This window comes from Cryptosporidium hominis (assembly GCF_000006425.1).
Source record: "Cryptosporidium hominis TU502 chromosome 5 CHRO015060, whole genome shotgun sequence".
In the NCBI taxonomy this organism is placed as follows: domain Eukaryota; phylum Apicomplexa; class Conoidasida; order Eucoccidiorida; family Cryptosporidiidae; genus Cryptosporidium; species Cryptosporidium hominis.
In genome coordinates, this window is record NW_667434.1 from 1 (window position 1) to 22,440 (window position 22,440).

The window sequence follows — 22,440 nt, forward strand, 5'->3', positions numbered from 1 at the left end:
CAAATTTTAAATCCACATTTTAATGAGGAAAAGAACTGTTCATCAGATAAAGTAAGTGAAGATTATATTATAAAATTATATGAGCTATTTATTGAATTGATTGAAATATTGGTAGATTATTACCTATTTGGTATTGAAGATAATGAACTACTTTTTCAAGCTACAAGAAATAATAACAACTTGATCCTTGTTGAGGATCAGATTTCTCAGAACATTATTGAGCTCTCGAGTCTAGAGAAGTTATACCGAGTTTTTGAAAGATGTTAGAGATTCGACAAAATTTAAATTTGGAAGCTAGGTAGTTAATTGACGTATAACAAATAATAAAGCTAAAATATGCTATTTATATTAATCAAAGCTTAGATTTAGACTAAGACAAAATATTAAATTCTTATTCCATATTAACTTCACTTTGGAATCTGGATTGTACTAAGATTACTATTATTTTTACTTGACAAGTACGACAATGATGGATCTAAAAGCATGATATTCTGGTTGATATTATTAATTAATGCCGGATGATATTGGTTGCTTGGTTGGTTGTTAAAGTATAGTGGTACATTATAATATGGCATATTTGCTAACTTAAAGTATGAATCTGGGTTTAACATTATCTTTGGTATTTCTGGCAAGAGTACTTGGGATAATGTAGGGGATGATGATGATGCGGTGGAAGACCATGATTGGTTAAGATTTGTGCTTTTACTCTGATTCTGATGATTAAATTGTATTACTTGATGTATCAATGAAGTATCAAAACCTACATTCTCTACTTTACTTTGAGATGTAGCAGCCTTTTTCAAGTCATCGTTGCTCTCCTGTAGAAAATCATTACTGTTATCAAGAGCCACGACATTCTTCTCAGCACTTGCTACTTCTTGTTTCTCAAAGATTTCTGTTGCTGCTGTTGCAAGCAAATATAGGTAAGAAGAAGAGGGTAGATGGTAGTCCTTATGGTTACTTTTCATATCTAAGTCTGAAAAGTTATTTTCAAATTTGAATACAAAATTTGGTGAAACCTCTGGAGATACTGGGGAAGATGACGAGTCAATATTATTATAATGGCCTTTCAATGAAGAGTATTTGACACTAGAAATGGATGGAGGCGAATGATTTGCAGCATTATTGTTACTTGCTGTAACATTTCTTTCTATCAAATTTTCACTATATAATTCATTCTTAAGCGAAGCAAGTCTTTTATTACTTGTTACTGATGGCGAGTTTTGCTCATTAATCGAAGATCCATTATAGCTTAAGCTTTTTCGACCTCTCTTATTTATAAGTTTCATCTTCCATGGGTCACTAAAGTCAAAAGGTAGTTTATTATTATTATTAATAAATTTGAATGCATCTCTTGCCATATTCCATGCATTCTCTTCTCCGTATTTGTTAAAGGAGTAGGACTTTTGGTGCCTCCCATTTTCCCCTGAAACACTGGAATTCTTTATTCTGTAGACTAACCGTACCTCATTCTTATTTACCGGTTTATATATTTGAATTGCTCGAGCTTCCATAAACACACATTACAAAACTAAATCTCTCCTTTTAATTCTAATTCTTTAAATATATTCATCAATACTTGCCTACTTTTTGTTTTCCTCTTGATGATTTTTTGCTAACTTAATTTTTTCTTTTTCAGAATGGTTAAAAGATCCTTCTCACTTTGTTCCTTTTTGCTTTTTAAATACTACCTGTCTAAGTATATTCAAAGTGGTAGAAGTTTTAAATTCTTTATAGCCTCATGGTGCAAAGAAAATAGAATGTGTGCATGCGTGCACAGTTCGGTCAGGCGGCTATTAAAGTCAGAATGGGACAGCAACAAATATTTGTTGAAAAATTTGTATACTAATTTTGCTGTCTATGGCAAGCTTTATTAATTTTTTTAAAAGATCCCTTTTGACTTCGTTTAAAGCTAACAGAAAAATATTATTTACTTATTTTTTTATTCAAAAATATTTGATTTCCACTCCTTTCTCGTATTTTTTTCTCTTACACCCATCTTACTCCCTAATTTTAAAAGTATTTTAGGAAATTAAATTACGCTTTCCTCACTGTCTCCAAAATTATACTAATTTTGCATTAATATTAATTATGTGTGCATGCATTTGCACACATTTTAGGAATAATTATAATATAAAGTAAAAACGTGGAAACATGAAATAAATCTAAATTGCAAATATTTACTCTTAAAATGTATTGCTGGAAACTAATTAAACACCCAATAAACATTTTTTGTTTTTTTAAAATATATATTTTATTTAATTTTATTAACATGCAAATTAATTTTATATGATACAAAAAACGTGGATAACATAATAACAATCAATAGAGCCTTTGAGAAATGGTGGAAGAGGAATTCAATAATATTTGTATTGCTCTGCTGAACCTTCTTCTCAATACACCTGTTGACCTCTAGAATTCTTTCCTTATTACATAATTTCTGATTCAGTTCTATTCCAATAAGTTTGGAATCTTTATTATCTTCTGAAAAACAACTCTTTACTGTTTTCCTGCAAAAATCCAAAAGGCTTTCATCCTGCGCAGCAGAACTGCATGCCCGCTCCCTGGCGGGCTCCCCACATTCCCCAAAAATTGTGCAGAGCTTTTCTGCACAATAGAATTCCCCGCTTTGGAGAGATGGGTGAGACTTTCCCATGTGTTGGTCATAGGTTTTTTCATCTTGGAATATTTCCCCACAAAATCCGCATTGTCTTTCTCCCGTTGGGTAAACTATATTGATTTTTTCTTCATAGTTGAATATGTGGTGCTCTTGGTTGAAGGCACATTCAGGCAGTAAATGCTTTGAGATATCTTTTTTGTCTTTTAGAAGTTGCCTTATTGCATGGCTTACTCTTCTGGAGACTTGCCTTGAACAGTTGATATCACAGTATATTTGGGATATCTTTGATAGAAAAAATAAAATAAGCACCAAATGGAATGTTTTGGTATGAACCATTCTTTCCAACTTTTATTACTGCTATTGCTACTTTTTGAAGTATTTAAACGTAATTTGACTGGTTTGGACTGACTAGCTATGCTTTGAATATTATTATATATGCTCGTAATTAAATCGTTTTTTTTTTTCTTCATATACACCACATTAATATTTTACACAATTAGAGTACGTACGCACACACTTTCATAGAATTTAATTCACAATAAATATTCAAATAAATTTAAATGCAATAAAGTATAATTATCTATTTCATCAGTATTCCTCTGAATACATCGAATTATCTGTTTAATTTTGTAAATAGCATTTAAAATTCTTTTTAAAAAGAAACTAGTCTGAATTGAAGTCTCTTTTCGATCCTAGAATCTCAAAAAAATACATCTGTATTGTATATTAAAATTTATTATAAATATTAAAGCCAGTGGGATTCGAACCCAGCTGCGCTTTTGCCGTTTCTTTTTTCTGCTCGCTATTACAATAAACATGTAATAATAGTTCAAATTACATGCAGCCGGCGGGCGCAAATTGGCGGGAATTGTCTCAAATTTTTATATTATTCAGGTTCGAGCAAGGAATAGGGAAAGAAAGTGAAGGGAAAGAAGAAAAGGAGGAGATTATACTTTAGACAATTTGGATTAGTTTGAAGAGTAGTTTGCTTATGAGAGGAATTGAGAGATTATAGACTGTGTGAGATTTTTCTTTTTTCAAAAACAATACAAATATTAAGTTTTAAGGTTTATTATTAAGTTTTAGTGGTGATTATAACTATTCATAAGAAAACAAAATTGGCTAAAGAAAGTTTTAACAGAAGATATTTAGGAAAAGTTGGTAGTAATTTGCAATTTTTGATTACTATAGTAGTAATTTTCCAAACAAACAATTAAGCCAAGCCTTTATTCAATTAGTTAATAAGAACACTTTACAATTATATTATTATGATGGTTATAGATGCATTTTAAAGGAGATATATGGAAAGTTATATTTAAGCACAGAATGCTATTTGTTTCTTTCCTAGTTCTGGGGTTGGCTTTAGTTACATATATATTGATAGGAAGTTATAGGATAAAGTCTGAACCAGATGATGATAAAGTTATTAGGCAGGTATTTTATAGTCAAAATTATGAAATTAGCAAAGGGGTAGATAAGGAAAGTTGGAATACTATTGGTGGAAATATATTGAAGGATTCAGAATTGTATTTATCGATAGTAATTCCAGCTTTTAATGAAGAGGATCGAATTTTGAAGAATTTAAGTTCAATGGTCTATTATATGGAGAGTAGGAATAGAGAGGATCCAAAGTTTATATATGAAATAATCTTGGTGAATGATGGTGGGAATGATGATACCTTGAAAATTTGTGAGGATTTTTGGAGACAAAAAATCCAAAATAAAGAAATAATTGGAGGCAGAATGCGTTTATTGTCTAGTCTTGTAAACAAAGGAAAAGGATATGCTGTCAAAATTGGGGTTATGGCAAGCCTCGGGAAATATATATTAATGGCAGATGCAGATGGAGCAACTAAAATTGATTGCTTCTCTAAAATGGAGGACATAATTTTAAGTAAAGACGAACAACAACAGATTATTTTTGGGTCTAGAAATATAAATGCTTTATCAGAAGACAACGTTTCTAATATTGAGAGAGCTTGGTATCGTCAGATTTTGAATACAGCTTTCCATAAGATCATGAAAGTTATTATCAATACAAATTTAAATGATACTCAATGTGGGTTTAAGCTCTTCTCAAGGAGATTAGCCAGAGTAATTTTCCCTTCCTTGCATATTAAAAGATGGGCTTTTGATATTGAAATTGTAATCATCGCCCAAATTCTTAATCTTGAGATTCAACCAGTCAGTGTTGATTGGAAAGAAGTCCAAGGTTCAAAGTTGTCCGTACTTTCGGACTCCATAAAAATGCTCTTGGATATCCTAATCCTTAAATCATTTTATATTCTTCACATATGGAAAGTCAAAGATCCTAGTCTATTGGGTAGGCCCTGCGAAAAACCAGTACCTGCCTACAGGAAAACTAGCTAAAACCTATCATTTTCAAGGAAGAAAACTCAATTAGGAACTCGTCAGCTCCATTACGCAATTTTGGGCCAAGAGAGACGTAGTAAAGAACAAAAATATATAACATCTAAAGATAAGTCCCTAAAGGGATATAAATTGAGAAAAGTTATGAAATAAAAATATCAAAGTAATGGGTAGATTTGCAAAAACGGTGATCTGCTCCCACTAAAGATTCTATTAAAATATACTCCTCAGGCCGTGGTTGTAACAAGGTATAAGATTTACGGCTTTGCCATTTTCTTCAATAAAGGCAAAAATTGCCTCTCTGACTTTGGCACTCATCATCGAAGATTTAGAACCGGGAGGATCAATTCAAGTGACTCCCTTGTTCTTAATAAAATTCTCTAAAATAGCTTATGAGACAAGCCATTCATACCCAGTATATTGTCTCTTTATTATTTTGGTAATAATAATAAAAAACTCCAACATTTAATATTTGATTCTACTTGAATACTAGTATAGTCAATACAAGACAGCTATTAATAGTGGTAATTCAAATAATTGGGCGCTCAAAATCGGGCGCCATTATAAAACAAGCCAAAGCAATATTAGTGGAGCACAAAGCGGTCTATTCTAACAATTATTGGCGGGAACTACATGCAAAATGATAATTTCATTTCTGCATGCAATTTTATGCTTTTTGAAAGAGAAGGATTACAGTTTTAGCTAGAAATGACATATTGTCAATTTAATTATCCTCCTAAATGACTGTTATCTATTTCTTTTTAACATTTTATCAACTTTTCAATTCTATATGTAATTAGTTTTAAAATAGGAGTTGATCTTTGTAAAAAAGTGAATATTCAAGCTTAGATTTGACAGAGAGAATTCCTTAAGACTTATGAAAAATCCTGATTTTTTCTTCTAATAGTCTACCTTTCTATGTTTCTATCCCTCTACTTCAATATTACATAATCGAGACTATTCTTTGTTATTAAAAGAGAAGATATGGCTATTGGCTAAAAAGAGAGCTGTTTGGCAAATTGGTCAACATTTTGAGGAAAGCTCTTTAATAATAGTGACTAAAGTCTTGACGCCAAAGCCATTACCAAAGGTTCCCATTCCAGAACAACCAGCAATATCAATGTGGGCATATTTCACATTCTTGTCTACAAACTCGCACAAAAAGGCAGCTGAGGTAGAAATTGGGGCCTTTCCTTCAGAAGTATTATTTAGGTCAGCAATTTCAGATTTGACCATTTCTTGAAATTCTGGGTCCAAAGGTAACTGCCAGAATTTCTCATAAACAGTTTTGCCGCATGTTTGAATCATCTGGAATAATTCGTCATTATTTCCAAGAACAGAAGCATATCTGCCCTCAAAGAGCTTATAGTTAGCCCCTGTCAATGTAGCCAAATCTATGACAGTCTCGACTTTGAGGTTACAAGCATAGACAAGGGCATCAGCTAGAGTGAGTCTTCCCTCTGCGTCAGTATTACCAACTTCAATGGTTTTTCCATTAGAGGCAGTGATAATACACCCTGGTAAATAAGCATCCCTGGAGACCAAATTATCACATATTGCGGAAATGAAATGAACTTCAATATTCTCTGGCTTAATTAGTCCAACTGAGAGAGCTGTGCCAAAAACAGCAGCAGCACCTCCCATATCTCCCTTCATAAAATGAATCATTTGATGCTTAATATTGTATCCACCAGTATCCATAGTAATTCCCTTACCTACTAAGGCAATTCTTTTTTTAATCTCCCCCTTTGGTTTATAAGTAAGATGGACAAATTGAGCTGGAGACTTGCTACCCTGTGCAACAGCTAGAAAAGCTCCCATCTTGAGTTCTTCGCATTCTTTTGTTTGAAGAATCTTTCCTTCAAGCCCAACAGATTTTGCCATACTAATAACTTCTTTTGCCATATTGACTGGGTCACAATAATTTGGAGGAGCAGATGTAAGATCTCTTGCGAATAATAAACCCCTAGAAACAAATTGAGCATCCAAAACTCTACTATTACAGTCCTTTATAGTATCTTCTGACCTAAGAACAAAATGGATTCTTTCAATCTTCTTTGTTGGTTTCTTTGGCTCAGAGCCTACAATGTTTCCTTTAAATCTCTTTTCAATTGTGTTATCAATTGGAAACTGAGTACAGAAATACATAACATCTGAAGATACCACATTATCAAAGCCAAGAACAACTGTAAAACTTTGAATATTCTTATTTTTTTTCTGGAATTCATTCATTTGAGTTATCATTTTATTGAAAAATACTGGACTTGTATTCTTATTTTCATCAAATGATATTAACATCAAATACTTAAACGGGTATTTTGGAGGCAAATTCACATGAATTGTATTATTTTCATCTTTAAGAGATGATTCTTGATTTGCCGTTTCTATAATATCTTTAAGTATTCCATTTAAAATAGTGTCTAAAGATTCGTAAAATGAAGGTATACTTTGCATAATATCTTTACTTGGAACGCATAATACGAGACAATCCCCTTTTAAGCTTTCGTCATATTTGTCTTTTAAGACTGAAAATTCAAATTTTAACGATTCATTAAATTCCGACATTGGAATGCATTCTGGATGTATTGGATTTACCATTTTCTCAATTTCTTCAATTCTTCTTGGCTCAAAAATAATCAATTTTGATGTAACTAAGTCAAACCTTAACTCAGGAAACTATACAAAATTTTTATAAATTATTTATTAAATACAAAAATTTTAAATAATCACACAAAAATTATTATTTTTTTCAAACTTTTCCCACTACTGGCAATGTACCGGCATTTGCATACATTTTACCGGTATACATAAAAATAAGAGGAAAAATAATATATAACTAGCAGTTCCCGCCTAAAGTGAATAAAATAATTAATATAAAAATAAAGTAAAATCTAATACAAATAATATTTTGGCATAATTAGATTTACCGTTTGAATCTAATTTTTTTTTGGTAAATTTAAGTCAAAGTTAGTATCTTCTAATACCAGTTTTATTTGGTTCTTCTAATTACTTATATTTTCCTCTTTTTTTTTTATAATCATCGGTCTGTGACTTAGACATCAAACTCGACTCAATTACAATTGAAATAAAAAACCAATAAGAAGAGTACTGATTAAAGTATATGCAATATTTTATTATATCTAAGGGTTTTGAGTTGATCATTAGAAATTGAATTCAAAAGTATGTGGCCTTGGTGGCTTTTTTCTTCTTTTAAAGCAAATAATAATACTTAGTAACGAGTTGCAAGTCAAGTCTAAACATAGTAAATCAATAATAATAAAAATACTTGATTTCTCAATATAAATATTGAAAGGATGATGTACAAGAATATGCCAGTAGATCTTGTACTTGTGAGACATGGACAAAGTGAAGGTAACTTAGCTCAAAGGTTAGCAAGGCAAGGGGAATTACATACATGGACTGGAGAGTTTCGACGTAGACACAACAGTCAATATAGACTAACTGATAGAGGAAGAGCACAAGCGAGAATAGCTGGAGAATATATTAAGAACAATATTGGGTTTACTTTTGATAAATGTTTTACTTCCGAATATGTTAGAGCAATGGAAACTGCAGCAATGTTAGGTCTACCAAATGCATTATGGAATACAGATATATACTTAAGAGAGAGAGATAGAGGAGTATTGGCAAATAAAACTCATCAAGAAAGAGTGTTATTGCATCCAGATGAAATGGTCAGGAAGCAGAGAAACGCATTTTATTGGCAACCCTCAGGAGGAGAATCTTTAGCGAATTTGTGCCTTAGAATTGAAAGAGTACTAGATAATTTGAGTCAAAATTGTGGAGGATTAAGAGTTATAATAGTTTGCCATGGAGGAGTAATTAAAAGTTTTAGAGCATTGCTTGAGAGTGAGAGAGGGGATGTAAATACTAAGATAAACAAAATTAATAATTGTCAGATTGTTTGGTATACTAGAAGAGATCCAGAAAAAGGTTCAATAGCGAATTCTTATAATTGGGTAAAATCTGTATGTCCATGGGATCTTTCCTTATCATCAAACACTTGGAAACATATTCATAGACCAACTTTTACCAATGAGGACTTATTACAAATCATTCAAAAAGTTCCCCAATTGGTAAATGCTCCTGTATTAGATATTATGGAGGATTCTGATAACTCAAGCCCGATCGAATTTTCTCCAAATCATGAAGGAAATAATAGTTCAGTTAAGAAAAACACAACAGAAACAAACGAAGAACTTTGTGAACATAGTTTTAATGCTTCTACTAATGGCTCCAAACAAAATATTTCTAATAGTGATTATACAGATGAAGAAATACTGGATGATTCAGATATACAAGAAGACGACGATCTCATCGATTTTAATCCTCAAATTTTTGTTAGTAAATATTTTAAAGATTACAATACTCAAGATAATATAGACTAAGAAAAAGCCTACTTAATTCTCCTTTCACTACTTTTTATTATTTGTTCTTCCCCCAAGTCTGTGCATGCAATTTGCACATGCATGCATTCTGCCACGTAAGATTACGCGCGCATCCTAAATGAAATTGCATACAAGAATGAAAAAAAAGATGAGTAAATAAATCTGTGAATATAAATAGAAGCTGTGTGGTGGGGGAACAAAGGAATTAAATTTAATTATGTCATAGGTGAATTTTTTTCTTGTGTTTAGGGCAATTTGAAAATTCTAAAGAATCTGAAATTTGAGTTGTTTTTTGTCTTTTATTTGGTTTCTTGTTATTATTTGCATTTTCTATAAACGAATTATCTTGTACATTAACATTAATATTTGTGTATTTGGCAACTAATTCAACTCCTGTTGTGCTATTGTTTGATTCTTTGAGATTAGAAATACAATCTTGAATTATATCCTTAATTAGTTCTTTAACTCTTACTCTCCACATTGTACATGATTTGAAATTCTTTGTTTGGAAATTTTGTCCAATCATTTCAACTAAAATAAAAACAGCTCTGGAAGATAGCATTTCCAAAAGTGACTTTTCAAATATAACTACAATAGTATTTCTAAAAGGGTCAAATTCAGATGAAATATTTGGTGGTAGCTCGTTAATTAATTTTAGAATGGAAACAAAAGCTCTGTGACCAGTATTATCTTTTAAAAGGTGGTAATTGTTAGTAATCAGTTTAGAAAGCAAATCATTCATAAGTTCAAGTACTTTATTATGATATTTCTGGTCAGATATTTCATTATTATCTAAATAATATTGTATCAGGGCTAAAATAAGCTCTTTACCACTAACATTTAGAATAAGATTCTCCAGGATAGATTCTTGATCTTTTGAATTAAATAAAAGATTTTCTAAAGCAGGCAAACATATTTTATTCATTTCTTGAATTCTCACTTGCGTTGATTTTAAAGATGTAAAGGATTCCAAGCTTAAAGCCCAGTATTCATATTGAGTAAAGTTTCTAAGGCTTACTTGAGGAACTAATAAGTATGTGATTAACTTAACAGAGAAAGAATTCATTAAAATCTGTCTGTTTAATTCTCCTTCAGAAATAAATGAATTCCAAATAATTTCATTTAGTATTTTTGTATCATCAGTTGTAGAAATTAATCTAAGTAATAATATATAATCAACAGGATTCATGGCTAAATCCATTATATCTTTCTTGATATTTTTAAGTAATTTCTTTCTTTGTTGAGCTTTTGCAAATCCAAGTAATACTACCAAAGAATCAACACCTTCTTTAGTACTTAAAAGACTATAGGATCCTTCAATAATCTGATCTAATAAAGAAGTCAAACAATTTTTCCCTTCTTGAGATATCTTTTCTAAAGATAAATATTGGTTACTAATAGGGATCTTTTTTATAGTAACTTCATCATTTTTTTGTTCTTGATCATCTAATTGGTAAAAAGATATACAACATTTAATATAGTTCCAGATTAAAAGATGTACAAATGGTCTATCCAATAATTCTCCATCAACAAATTTTTGAATATTTACAACAGAATTCTCTAAAACACTCATTTTTGCATTTTGATGTTCTAAATTTGAAAAGAAAGTTACAAAAGAACGGTTCTTTGATTTAGAATCTCCTCCATTTGTGGTATAAAACTGAGCCAATTTTGTACTTAAGATTCGGAATAATATTTCATTCTTAATACTTTCCCAGGATTCACTTGGATTTCTTTTTTCACTGAATACATGCCCAAAGACTTTTGATCCATATTTTGAATAACCAAGTTGGTCAAATCTAGCAAGTAGTTCATCTCTTATGGTTTTTCTGATTTCTGGAGAACCATAATTATACATTTTTTCAACCATCTTACTGGAATGGCTATCAATTGAAAGCTCCACTAAATAGTTCTTCATCTTTTCAAAGATGGCTTTTCTATATGTATTTGAACCCCATTTGAGGATAGATTGAATTCCTCTTGAATACACAGGTTTGCGACAAATCTGCAAAAATTTAGCTTTAATTAAGTTCCATAATTTTTCAATAACTTCTTGAGTTTCCTTCTCTTTTACCGATTTTTCTGTGTCTTTTCCAACTGTTTGAAGTAGGTTACTATATAATGTTTTAAATTCCTTATCCAAAGGGTCAGATCCCTTTTTCAAGGTTTTCTTGGTTGTTTTTTCATTCTTGTTTTCCATTTATGTATATTATTTCCCTTATTCTTCACTTTTTTTAAATAATTTATTAATTATTTTTTTTTTTTCTGCTATTACAAGCTGGCTTTGTCAAGCTTTGACTAGTTCCTTATTAGAACAACTTTGCCAGTTGTTAATCGTATAAATTGAAAAGAATGAAGAGTATTGATTATACAGTCACTTTTGTAATCTTCAACCCTAACTTGAAATCAAAATTACTTTGAAGATAAATTTTCCAACTTAAAGAAAGTTTTTTTTTTCTTGTATTTAAAATTTTATTACATATTTACACCGGTATAGAAAAATGAATAATCACAAATTTAAAGTGGGTAGTTGGCGCCGAATTTGGCGCTCAATCTGTAAGTAAAAAAATGACATTTTGATTAAATAAGCAAGAAAATTGGTTAAAGAACTAAATATTTAGAGAAATTAATTGTTTGGTTTCTGTTGAAAAGCTTAATTTTACAAATTTACAAACAATTTGAGAAGATTAAGAGGAGAGATTGTCTTATTAAGAAATTGAAATTAAATTCTCTAAAATTAAGCTTAAAAACTTAGGATTAAAATAAGGTAAATATAATAAAAATAAGTAAATTTAAATTATAAAAAGGATGGAAGAGAAACATATTTTGAAACCAAGAAATGATGGTGAGAGTTTGAAAATAGCAGAAGGAATATTACGCCGTAGAAAGATTGTTGACACTGATAGAAGACTTAAATATAGAGAAGAAAGGAGAAAGATTAAAAAAGACTTGCATAAGCCAGAAATTAAAACATTACAGAGAATTCTTAAAAAATCTAGGAACAATATTCTTGATAAGAGAAGACTTAAGAATAAGGATAAGAAGCCATATCTAACTCCAAAAAAGACTAATGGTAGGCTTATAGTATTGGTGGTAAGAAATAGTCGATTTTGTGGATCACTAGAATCAAACAGAAAACTTCGTGATTTAGGACTGGTGAACAAATTTTCTGCCGTAATTTTGAGTCATACTGATGAAACAATTCGTGTGTTGAGGGAAGTAAAGCCCTATGTTTTTTATGGATTTCCTAATTTAAATTTATTAAAGACTCTAGTTTTTAAAAAAGGAGCATTTACTCATCAAAATGTCCAATCAAAAGGTCAAAGTAGAACAAAATTATCTGAAAAACAAGATAAAGTTCTTCTTACTGATAATAATATTGTAGAAGATAGACTTGGTGAAATTGGTGTCTTATGTACTGAAGATATTGTTACTGGGCTATGGAATGGTTGTGAGACTCAACAGGATAAGGAAATATTTGAAGCTATTACAAGCAATCTTGCTCCTTTTCAGCTCTGTAATTTAAAGAGAGCGGAAGGATTCGATGCTAAGAAATTTGAGAGTGGATTTCTTGGAAAAAGTATCAATGAAAAAATCAGCAAAATTATTTAGTTACTTAAGTTCATTATACACTTCTATTCAACATTGTTGGGGCTGGTTGCTTGATACTGATACTTTGACAGTAAAACTACTAATATCATAACTACTACTATAACTGTAGGTACTTCAATAAATCAACTTTTTCTCAAAATATTTGCCTCTCACTATTAAAGGGCTTATATATATACATATATGTATGCATGCATGCATATATCCTACAACTATGACAATCTTGACCAGAACCTACTCTAATACCGAAGATTTTCTAACCTATCTATATTGGCCACTCTCCCCCCTCCACATTGTTACTATCTTACTCTCAGTAGTTTATTTTATAATTTTCACTTTTAACCTACTCTCCCTCCCCTTTCCTTTTCTTTCTCTCTTTAGAGTCGTCCTTTCTCTTCCTTTTATTACCAGTGTTTCAACTCATGCGCCATCTATGTTCCCGCCCATTTAAACGCGGGCAAGTGCCGCATTGCCCGCCCATTACTTTAATTGAAATATTAAGTACAAATAGGCAAAAAAGAAAACATGACAAGGCTCCCGTCTCGAGACGTGAAGTGCAGGTCATGAGGAGGGGTATATACGCAACAAAATACATTATAAGGTACATACTGGAGTGTAGTAGATCACAAATGGCTGGGGGGACAGCCCGAAGGATTGGCCAGGAAGATCAATAATTAAAGTTTACAACTAATGTTGAATTTTGGACAAAACGAGTGAAGATCATCGTTTAAATGCTGTGAAGCACAGTATGTGCTAACGTCTCTTGAGTCATAGAGAGAATGTAAAGAAGATTAAGGTTACTGATTCGATACTTGATAACGAAGAAGCTAACATTGGAATATCTAGATTGAAGCAGGAAAGTAATATTGTGCGTGTAAGGTGAATAGGATCTAGGTAATTAAGAATTTGGACTTTTAATAAGGATAACGTGAACGCATTATACTGCGTAAAGTGCCTTCAATTAGAATAAAGAGGACGATATATTTTTTATACCTATACCGTTTATTGTCAATATTAAAGAGAAAGAAAGCAGGAAGTATCATTTCAAGTTTGGCCTCGCTTTTTTTTTTCTCAACCCATTCAAATATTAAATTTGCTATTTTAACCTAAATAGTCTGAACAGAGACCGTCGTTAATTTCACATGAATTCAAGAATGTTTGCCACTCCTAGACCACGTCCACAGTTTGCAAATTCATCAGCACTTGGTGGTCTAGAATTTGACCAGAAGCAAATTTCATCAACATCTACTACTACTACACCTTCAACATCGTCCTCAAATTCCATGTCAACGCCTTGCATAGCGTCCATAATTGATGGAACCTCTACGTTTGGCACAGATCAAAACTACTTTGATGAAATTTCTAGTATGATCGATAATTCTCACCTAGAAACTCCCCAAACTTGTAGACTTGGAAATGCTTCCCATATTCTTAGAATCCCTAAACAAGGTGTCGGAAACATGGGATGTGGCACCATACACGGCATTTTAGGCCAAACAAACTGTCCTATGGATATCAGCAATAAGGTACTCTTAGCCAAAGAGCAACACTCTAGTGTGAAAGAGCATCAACCAAATGGGAATCACTCAACTGGAGCTTTGGGTGGAGCAGCAATGATGAGTATATTTTCTTCTCCGAAGTCATTCGTCTGTACTCTTTCTTCTACTAGATCAACTTCGGCCCCATACACTCCTACAGTTGTAGATGAGTGTTCACCTCCATGTAGCCTCCCAGCACCACCAGGATCTGACCCCTTTACTATTTCAGGGTTTGGGCCTGAATCTACATCTACTGATCCAATATCAGGTGACTTTTCAGCCCCACTTCTTAATTACCTCAATGATGGACTCAGCTCCGATTCCTGGGGGAGCTTCCTCCCCTACTCAAAGATCACCGATTACTGCTTTGAAAACTCTCCGGATAATGTTATCCTAAACGGTAATGGCAATTGCAGAGGTAGTAGCAGTAGTAGTAGTAGTAGCAGCACCACCACCAGCGGTGGTAATGTCAACAGTAATAACAGTAGTAATAATAACAACGCTAGTAACAGCAACAATAATAGCAATAACAATATCAACATCAATAATGGCCATGGAGGCTCTGTAACTTCCACACTTCCTTCAGGCATTTGCAGTGGCATCAACCCTAGTAAATGGGGGGGAAGCGTTTTACCTAAATCAAATGGCGTCACCACACCTGGAACTGGAAGCAAACACACTACAAGCACAGCTGCCACTACCGTCACCGCCACTACCACCACTACCACTACCTCATCTTCCCCCTCTTCTGTTATCTTATCATCTAAAGCAAATGAACTCCTGGATTATATACTCATGAGTATCATCAAGGATAATGGACATAACGGAAATGTTTTCGAGCAAGCATCCCAAATGCTAAGCTCCACTGCTGCTCTACTAGCAACCAGATTCAACAAGGAGGTCCCGAACTTCCAATCCAATAATAATCACCACCACTCTACGATACCATCTAATTCATCGAATTCTAACTCTGGAAATGGAAACTGGAGCCCCACCACACTTGGTGTAGGAGGACCCAACTTTGCCGCCCCAACTATGCTTGCACACCCTGACGAGTTCAAAAATCCTTCATCTTTTCTCAAAATCTATGGTGACCCACTCTGTGGAAAACAACCCTCTAATGGGAGCCAGAACCCGCCTCTAATGGGAACTTTGAGCGGGGCGCCGCATGAATTTCAGGCGGGAGCGAATGGGGCGGGCTTTGCGAATGCCAACCCCATGAAAGGGCAGAATGGGAATTGGGCATGTTGCAAATGCAGTAATGTCAACTTTCCACGACGCTTTAGGTGCTTCAAATGCGGAGAGTACCGAGATGAAATTGGGGATAAGATCGTCGCAGAGTATGCCAAGCACGTGTATTTACATCATCTCAAGGCCTATAGGTCTTTTAATAATGGGAATACAAGTGGCAACTCGGGTAGCAGCAGTACTGGTAATAATAATAATAATAATAATAATAATAATAACAGTACTTCTACTAATACTAGTTCCCAGTCAACCTTGGGTTCAGGTTCTGGTCGAAATGGAATGGTTTCAAATATTCAATCCAGCTTTAGTGAAGGCTTACAACCTGTATTTTTCCAGAGAAGTAATAGCAATAGTGGCTTCATTGCCACAAACCTACCTTCGAATCTAAACTACAACGACTCCAATGGAGGACATCTTAATAACTCTAAGCAATTGAATAACCAAATTTGTCCCGATGGAATTAATAACAGTACTTGCTCTACCAGCTCCTCTACAAGCGTGTCTCCAGTGGGTTCAGCCTCAACATCATGCCAGGCAACAAATAAGAAGCAATCCTCCTCGAAGGTTATGTCAGTTAATTTATAGAGTTGGAACTTTCAAATTCCCAATCTGATTGTCGCCTCTCTAAATTTACTCATCCTTGTTTTACACCATGTACTCGCCTTTTATGCTATAGACCACTTCCGATTATCTCTCTTCCCACACGACCCCCAAGCTCTGAAGATTATGAATGAGAATGTATGAATGAATGAATGAACAAACAGAGGAGAGTAGAAGAGAGTCATAGTTAAGTTATTACATTTGCTGATACATAAATATATTTCACATACAAAAAGAAATTACACCACGGAAGGCTTGCTCAATTGTGGCCAACATGGTATATTTTAACATTCACTTGTTGATTTGAACCTATGGGGGGAAGGATAATTTTGGCTATTTATGTATGCATACACGTAATGCTCGCATGCATGCAATTATGTGGACATAATTACGTGTATAATGTATGTGCTAAAGTATACCGGCAATTATTAATACACGGTTCATTTCATGGTAATTTTAGCTGGTTTGAATCTAGCAAAGTTTCTGGATGATCTTTCCAATTGTTAGTTTCTATTCTGAGAAAATTTGTATATCATCACTCAGCTATAAACACGAGGTCATTCTTCCCATGATGTAATTTTGTGGGGCTGTCATATCATTCATTCAAAGGCTCACTCAGGTCACAAATATTTCATTCCCCGCCAAAGTGTTTCCAATTGCCTTATTCCTTTGAGTCTTTTCTGGGATAAGGAACCCTCCCCCAATTTCTAGTAGGTATTTAGCGTTCTTTTTCCTTATGGCTTGTTTAATTTTTTTACTTTTTTATTTATAGTCTTTGTTGACAGGACTTCCCCCCCCCTGTACTCACTTTTGAAGGGGGGAATGGTTCTCTTAAATTTTTATTACCCGCATTTATATACGATTTTTGTCTGAAAACGACCAGAAAGAAAAATTAGGTAAAGTTAAGCTAATATGAAGTTAAGACTGAAAAAGTTGCTTTTATTCATCTCTAATGCCCTAATTCCAGGATCAGGACCTCTCTTTTATGGAATATCAAATATCTCAATCTTTGGAATTATCTCTGGTATTGCAATTCTTTTTGCCTTTGCTTTTGTGATACTTATTGCTCTCAATGGGGAATTCTTCTCATATGAAACTTATAATAATATTTTTTTAGCCTTATTTCACAGATATAATGGGCATAAGCTAGAAAAAACTCTTTGGACTATATTGTTTATTATATTGGTCTCCACACTTACACTATATGGTTACCTTGTTCACTTATCCTACAAAATTACCCTAAGCCTTAATAAAAACATTCAAATTGATATCAAACAAAATTCAAAAGATGGCAGAGAACCTAAATGCACAAAATCCTGTCAAACTAATGCTTAAGAAATGATCACAAAGATATCCAATAACTCTTACAATCATAACACTAAAATCTTGCTACCAAACTGACTTCCACCGCCACTACTACTATCACCACCACTCCCACCACCATAACCCTCGTATTCTTAATGTTTTTCTATAATAAACATTTCCCGCCACACACGCGCCATTTTTAATTTATTAACTATGTGTGTGTAATGCCTTTTAAGAAGTGTAAGTTTAGTTTGGGTTATTTTTAGTTCGAGGTTTAAGGCGGGCAATTTAGCGAAGTTAATTGTCCCGGTACTGGGAAGAATACCGTCCGGTTGCAAATGTGCATCGCGTGGGGAAAATATTGAAAATAGATTTTAAGTTTTTAGTTTGTAGAATATAGAGTAAATTTTGCGAGTAATATTATTTTCAAAGTTTTCTCCACTTACTCTTTTTCGTAGTTTTTTTGAAACAAAATAAACATTTTTCGGCTCAAAAAAGTGCAAAACTAGGAAAAGTGATTGGTAATTAATGAAAAATATATAAAATACCACTATAACAAAGAGAGTATAAGATGCCAATTGAAAAAAAAGAAGTTTTCAAAGCCATATTCAAATCCAAGGAAAGAAAGCCAATAAAGGAAGAGAAAAAAAAACAAATAAATAGAGATAAATTTATCAAGAATAATGTAAGGTATATTGCTCCAAATAATGAAAAGGTCAAATTAAAGATTGAAAAGATGGAGAAGGATTTAAAGAGGGCAAAAAACAAAACAAAACTGATGAGATTTTTTGATAATAAAGCAATTTCAAGATCAAGTCCATTAGATAGCCGGCTTGGAACTTACTATGAATTTGAAAATGAAGTAAAAATGAGTATTCTTACGACAGAAGGAACTGAAGTTAGTAGCATTACCTTAAATTTAGAAATTACGGCTGAAAATATTAAACATGAAAAGATACCAGGGCTTTACCACTTTATGATTCAAATACTTTTTTCTGAGAAATTTCTTGAAATTGAGTATAATTGGAATCCACTTGAACCATCATCTTTTAGAGAATATGTTAAAGATATAGGAGGAAAAATTAATATCCAATATTTACCTTCTTGTATTATGATAAGTGTTGGATGTCCTTCAAAACACTATATTAAGATGTTGGAACATTTCTTTAATACAATTTATTTGAAAAATAAAGGAAAACCAAGAAAGTTAATTTTAAGGAAAAGTTCGATTGAGGAGGCAATACAAAATATGAATTTGAATTATGTTGAATATATCCAAGATGAATCTTATTTACGTTTTGAAATTCTGAGAGAATTTATTAAGAATAATGTCAAATCCTTTCAAAGAACAACAAACCACAAAACTATTGATATACTTAAATTGTGGTCAATTGGTTCAGAATCCACAATATTATCTTTAATTAAAGAAGGGAATTTGGAGGTAGAAATAATGCAAGCTTATAATCGAATTATCAGCAATAAACCAGTAATTGTTGCTTTCCATTCAAACATTTCCAATGAAAAACTTTTTAAAATATTGAATGATTTTAATATTCCAATTTTGCAAGAAAATGAGAAAATTAAAGATAATACCAATAAAACCATAGGAGATAAATCCTTCTTTAAGCAATCGAAATCTAAGAATAATAAGAACCAAAATAATAATTATTCTGAGCTACCTCCTGTTTCAGTAGCAGATTTGAAACCTTCAATAATAGTAAATTCTCCAATTCATGATTCCATAAATAGTAATGGAGAGATTGAAATTCAATGGATTATTCCTGCTTTCTATTCATCTCTTTCGTCATCAAATTCAAAACCACTAAAAGTTATTTCTTATTTATTAGAATCCGGAAGTCTTGTGAATTTTTTGAATAAAAGAAAACTTATCAAATCAGTTAGTAGTGGAGAAGTATACTTTGCAGCTCACTCATCACAAAAGCTTGGATTTACTATATATTCTGTTATTATTAAACTTTCAGAAAAGTTTGAATCTGAAATTGACCCAAAATCACCATTCATTCAATTTATTGTTCAATCCATATTTGCTTACTTTAATTCATTAATAAAACAAATTGAAGATAGTTTAAATAACTTGAATATTAAATCCACAAAAAAAGATATTTTAGAGAATAAAGAAATAAATCGACCATTTCTTGCCATATGTGATATACTCCAAATTGAAAACTACATTTCAAACTCAAATTACCAAATGAATAGTGAAAGAGAAAACTATATTGATTACTTTGATCGTAATTTTGAAACCACAGAAATTGCCATACAAAACTTAAAATCCCATAATCCAAGCGAAATTCTGGTTGGTAATAACCGTTTTTATTCAAAAATTAAAGTAATTTTGAAATATGTAAAATTCACTCTTGAAAATGCACTTAAACCTTCAAATTTTATTATTTTTATTACTTCAAAAGCCTTTTTCAATAATAATAATGAGTATAATTTCAAAAAGCTCAAGCTTCTATTGCCAGACCCACCTACAATTAATTATTTTGAGCTCAAATTTGAGCCGAACTTCCTCAATTTACTGAAAGATCCTGAAAACTTGAAGAAATATGTCATCAAAATGGATCCATTAAGACAAGTAATACTTAAGAACGAAATAAAAGATGAATATGATTTCCTGATTTCTCCGCATCATCTTTTGAAGAATTCAGAATTAACTTTTTTAGATGGAGAATTTGAATGGAGCTCTTTTTCAAACCAAATTGAAGATGATAATCCAATACAAGGCACAACTCCTTATATTTCAGAACCGAAAATCATATCACAAGATGAGAATAATAAATTCTTAATTTACTACTCTCAAATCAATTATCCAGAAAAATCCAGTGAAATTCTTCAAAGCTCTCTATCTTCTGCTATTATTAGATGGTATGATAGTATTGATTACTCCAAACTTTTACTAAATAAAGGAAAACAAGGAAATCTAACAAAAAATTCAGTACTCGCTTCCTTTATTTCAAGAATTATCTTTGCTATATGGATAACAACGACCTTATCTCTGAACTTTAATTCATATAGAAAAATTGGTGCAACCATTAACTTCCAGCCTTGCCATCATTTTGGCACAGCTTTATCGACAAATTGTGTACAATTACAAGTAACATCTCCATCACCCATGTTTCCAGAATACTTGAAAGAGGTTCTTAAATCTATTCGAACTGTCTCTATGCTGAATATATCGAAAGAACTCTCTGAAAAGGTTAAAGTGGATGCAATTAAGGAAATTAATCAATCAATATTAGCGAATAGTGCAACCAATTATTGTACTGATAAGATCAAACAATTGTTTCTTCCTGAGATATTTACACATGAAGAAGTGCTTTCTGAGATAAAAGAGTTAGAAAGTGATGAGATAATTATTCTTTTGGACAAAAAACTTGATATTAAAAATCCATATATCAATGTAATTGGATTAATTACTCATATTGATGAACCAAATGTTAGTTTTGATATTGTAAAAGAGTCCCTTATTTCAAATACATGCTTTAATGACTTTAAATACTTTCCTGATTCACTTTACACGAAGAATACTTCCGGAGAAATCAAATTTCCCCATCCTTTATTAGAAGAAATTGATTCATCAAGAACAAGATTATTATTTTATGCCAACAAGGAGAACAAAAATAACCGATCAAATAAAAATGAAAATTTTGAAATGTTAATTTCCACTCTTTGGATTTCAGCCTCTAAAAATGATATCCAACAAAAGTCAATGTTAATACTTCTTGTTCGTCTCATTCAATTTACTTTTAAAAACATTTATCTCCCAACTTCACTTTTGGTTGATAAATCTCAAAGAAAGAATATTAACTTACTCGTGATACCTTCTCCTTTCCTTAAAAAACTTGGGCTACAGTTAATTCTTGAAGTTTCTGATAATAAAGTCTTCTCTAGTAACGACATAACGACTTCAATTTTACTATTAGACTTCCTTTCATTTATTGAAAATTCCGAATTCACTGAATTCAACTACAATCAAGATGATAAACCCTATTACAAATCAAACCACTTGATTGATCAGTCTTTGAGTCTCAATTTTAAACAAATCAAAACTGAAGTCATCCTCCAATTATTACTCTCTCAAACTCAAATTGTAGCCCAATCTTCCTATCTTTTTAGCAGAATTGTCGAATATTTTGAGTCAGAAAGCTTTTCTCCTTCGAATCAAAACACGAGTAGAATTTCTAACGAAAAAGAACAGATAAACAGAATTATCAAAAGTACCAGTTTAAATTCTGCCATATCATTTGTTAAATCCATTATTTCCAATAACTCAATGATTTTAGTTGAATTAAACACTCAAAATGACAACTCAAATAATCCAGAAAATGAAATCATGCTTAAATACGATTTCAAACTTGCTAATTAAAGATAAATAGTCTTCCTTAGCTTATTTCATTCAATTTTCTCACTTTTTTCAATAATAAAAAATGTATTTAAAAAAAACATCCTAATTCTTCAGTTTTGTCTGGTTTAGAATTTTAATTAAATGCATGTGGACAAAATTATTTGGCAATTAAGAGTTTGTATACCGGTATTGTGTGCAACATGTAAATTTATTTCACAAAGTTAAATGCAATTTGTGGGGAGTTGTATGGCGGTAATGCAAAATTTTTGCTGTTTCTTCGGCCGCCTGCGAATAATATTTTGATTTGAATTTACAATGGCATTGAGACAGACTCTCAGGTTCCCCAATAAACAAACTCAATTAAACTATTTA

At 32.1% G+C, this 22,440-nt stretch overlaps 10 protein-coding genes across 10 annotated transcripts; 5 read left to right on the top strand and 5 right to left on the bottom strand.

Annotated features, from left to right (window-relative positions):
• Nucleotides 1-407: 407 nt before the first annotated feature.
• Chro.50121 (hypothetical protein) lies at nucleotides 408-1,514 on the bottom strand. Its single annotated transcript, XM_662864.1, has 1 exon — nucleotides 408-1,514. One exon carries the CDS (start codon nucleotides 1,512-1,514, stop codon nucleotides 408-410), a length of 1,107 nt encoding a protein of 368 aa, XP_667956.1.
• Nucleotides 1,515-2,254: 740 nt separating this feature from the next.
• Nucleotides 2,255-2,656, bottom strand: Chro.50120 (hypothetical protein). Its single annotated transcript, XM_662865.1, has 1 exon — nucleotides 2,255-2,656. The coding sequence occupies one exon, from the start codon at nucleotides 2,654-2,656 to the stop codon at nucleotides 2,255-2,257; it is 402 nt and encodes a 133-aa protein (XP_667957.1).
• Nucleotides 2,657-2,847: 191 nt separating this feature from the next.
• Chro.50119 (hypothetical protein) lies at nucleotides 2,848-3,090 on the bottom strand. The annotated part of the gene is made up of 1 exon (XM_662866.1): nucleotides 2,848-3,090. One exon carries the CDS (start codon nucleotides 3,088-3,090, stop codon nucleotides 2,848-2,850), a length of 243 nt encoding a protein of 80 aa, XP_667958.1.
• Nucleotides 3,091-3,901: 811 nt separating this feature from the next.
• Chro.50118 (dolichyl phosphate glucosyltransferase) lies at nucleotides 3,902-4,990 on the top strand. Its single annotated transcript, XM_662867.1, has 1 exon — nucleotides 3,902-4,990. The coding sequence occupies one exon, from the start codon at nucleotides 3,902-3,904 to the stop codon at nucleotides 4,988-4,990; it is 1,089 nt and encodes a 362-aa protein (XP_667959.1).
• A 1,023-nt stretch (nucleotides 4,991-6,013) lies between these two features.
• Chro.50116 (leucine aminopeptidase) lies at nucleotides 6,014-7,588 on the bottom strand. Its single annotated transcript, XM_662868.1, has 1 exon — nucleotides 6,014-7,588. The coding sequence occupies one exon, from the start codon at nucleotides 7,586-7,588 to the stop codon at nucleotides 6,014-6,016; it is 1,575 nt and encodes a 524-aa protein (XP_667960.1).
• Nucleotides 7,589-8,304: 716 nt separating this feature from the next.
• Chro.50115 (NCC2705) lies at nucleotides 8,305-9,399 on the top strand. The annotated part of the gene is made up of 1 exon (XM_662869.1): nucleotides 8,305-9,399. One exon carries the CDS (start codon nucleotides 8,305-8,307, stop codon nucleotides 9,397-9,399), a length of 1,095 nt encoding a protein of 364 aa, XP_667961.1.
• A 220-nt stretch (nucleotides 9,400-9,619) lies between these two features.
• Chro.50114 (hypothetical protein) lies at nucleotides 9,620-11,599 on the bottom strand. Its single annotated transcript, XM_662870.1, has 1 exon — nucleotides 9,620-11,599. One exon carries the CDS (start codon nucleotides 11,597-11,599, stop codon nucleotides 9,620-9,622), a length of 1,980 nt encoding a protein of 659 aa, XP_667962.1.
• A 608-nt stretch (nucleotides 11,600-12,207) lies between these two features.
• Nucleotides 12,208-13,011, top strand: Chro.50113 (hypothetical protein). Its single annotated transcript, XM_662871.1, has 1 exon — nucleotides 12,208-13,011. The coding sequence occupies one exon, from the start codon at nucleotides 12,208-12,210 to the stop codon at nucleotides 13,009-13,011; it is 804 nt and encodes a 267-aa protein (XP_667963.1).
• Nucleotides 13,012-14,150: 1,139 nt separating this feature from the next.
• Chro.50112 (hypothetical protein) lies at nucleotides 14,151-16,379 on the top strand. Its single annotated transcript, XM_662872.1, has 1 exon — nucleotides 14,151-16,379. One exon carries the CDS (start codon nucleotides 14,151-14,153, stop codon nucleotides 16,377-16,379), a length of 2,229 nt encoding a protein of 742 aa, XP_667964.1.
• Nucleotides 16,380-18,270: 1,891 nt separating this feature from the next.
• Chro.50111 (hypothetical protein) lies at nucleotides 18,271-22,089 on the top strand. Its single annotated transcript, XM_662873.1, has 1 exon — nucleotides 18,271-22,089. One exon carries the CDS (start codon nucleotides 18,271-18,273, stop codon nucleotides 22,087-22,089), a length of 3,819 nt encoding a protein of 1,272 aa, XP_667965.1.
• Nucleotides 22,090-22,440: the final 351 nt, after the last annotated feature.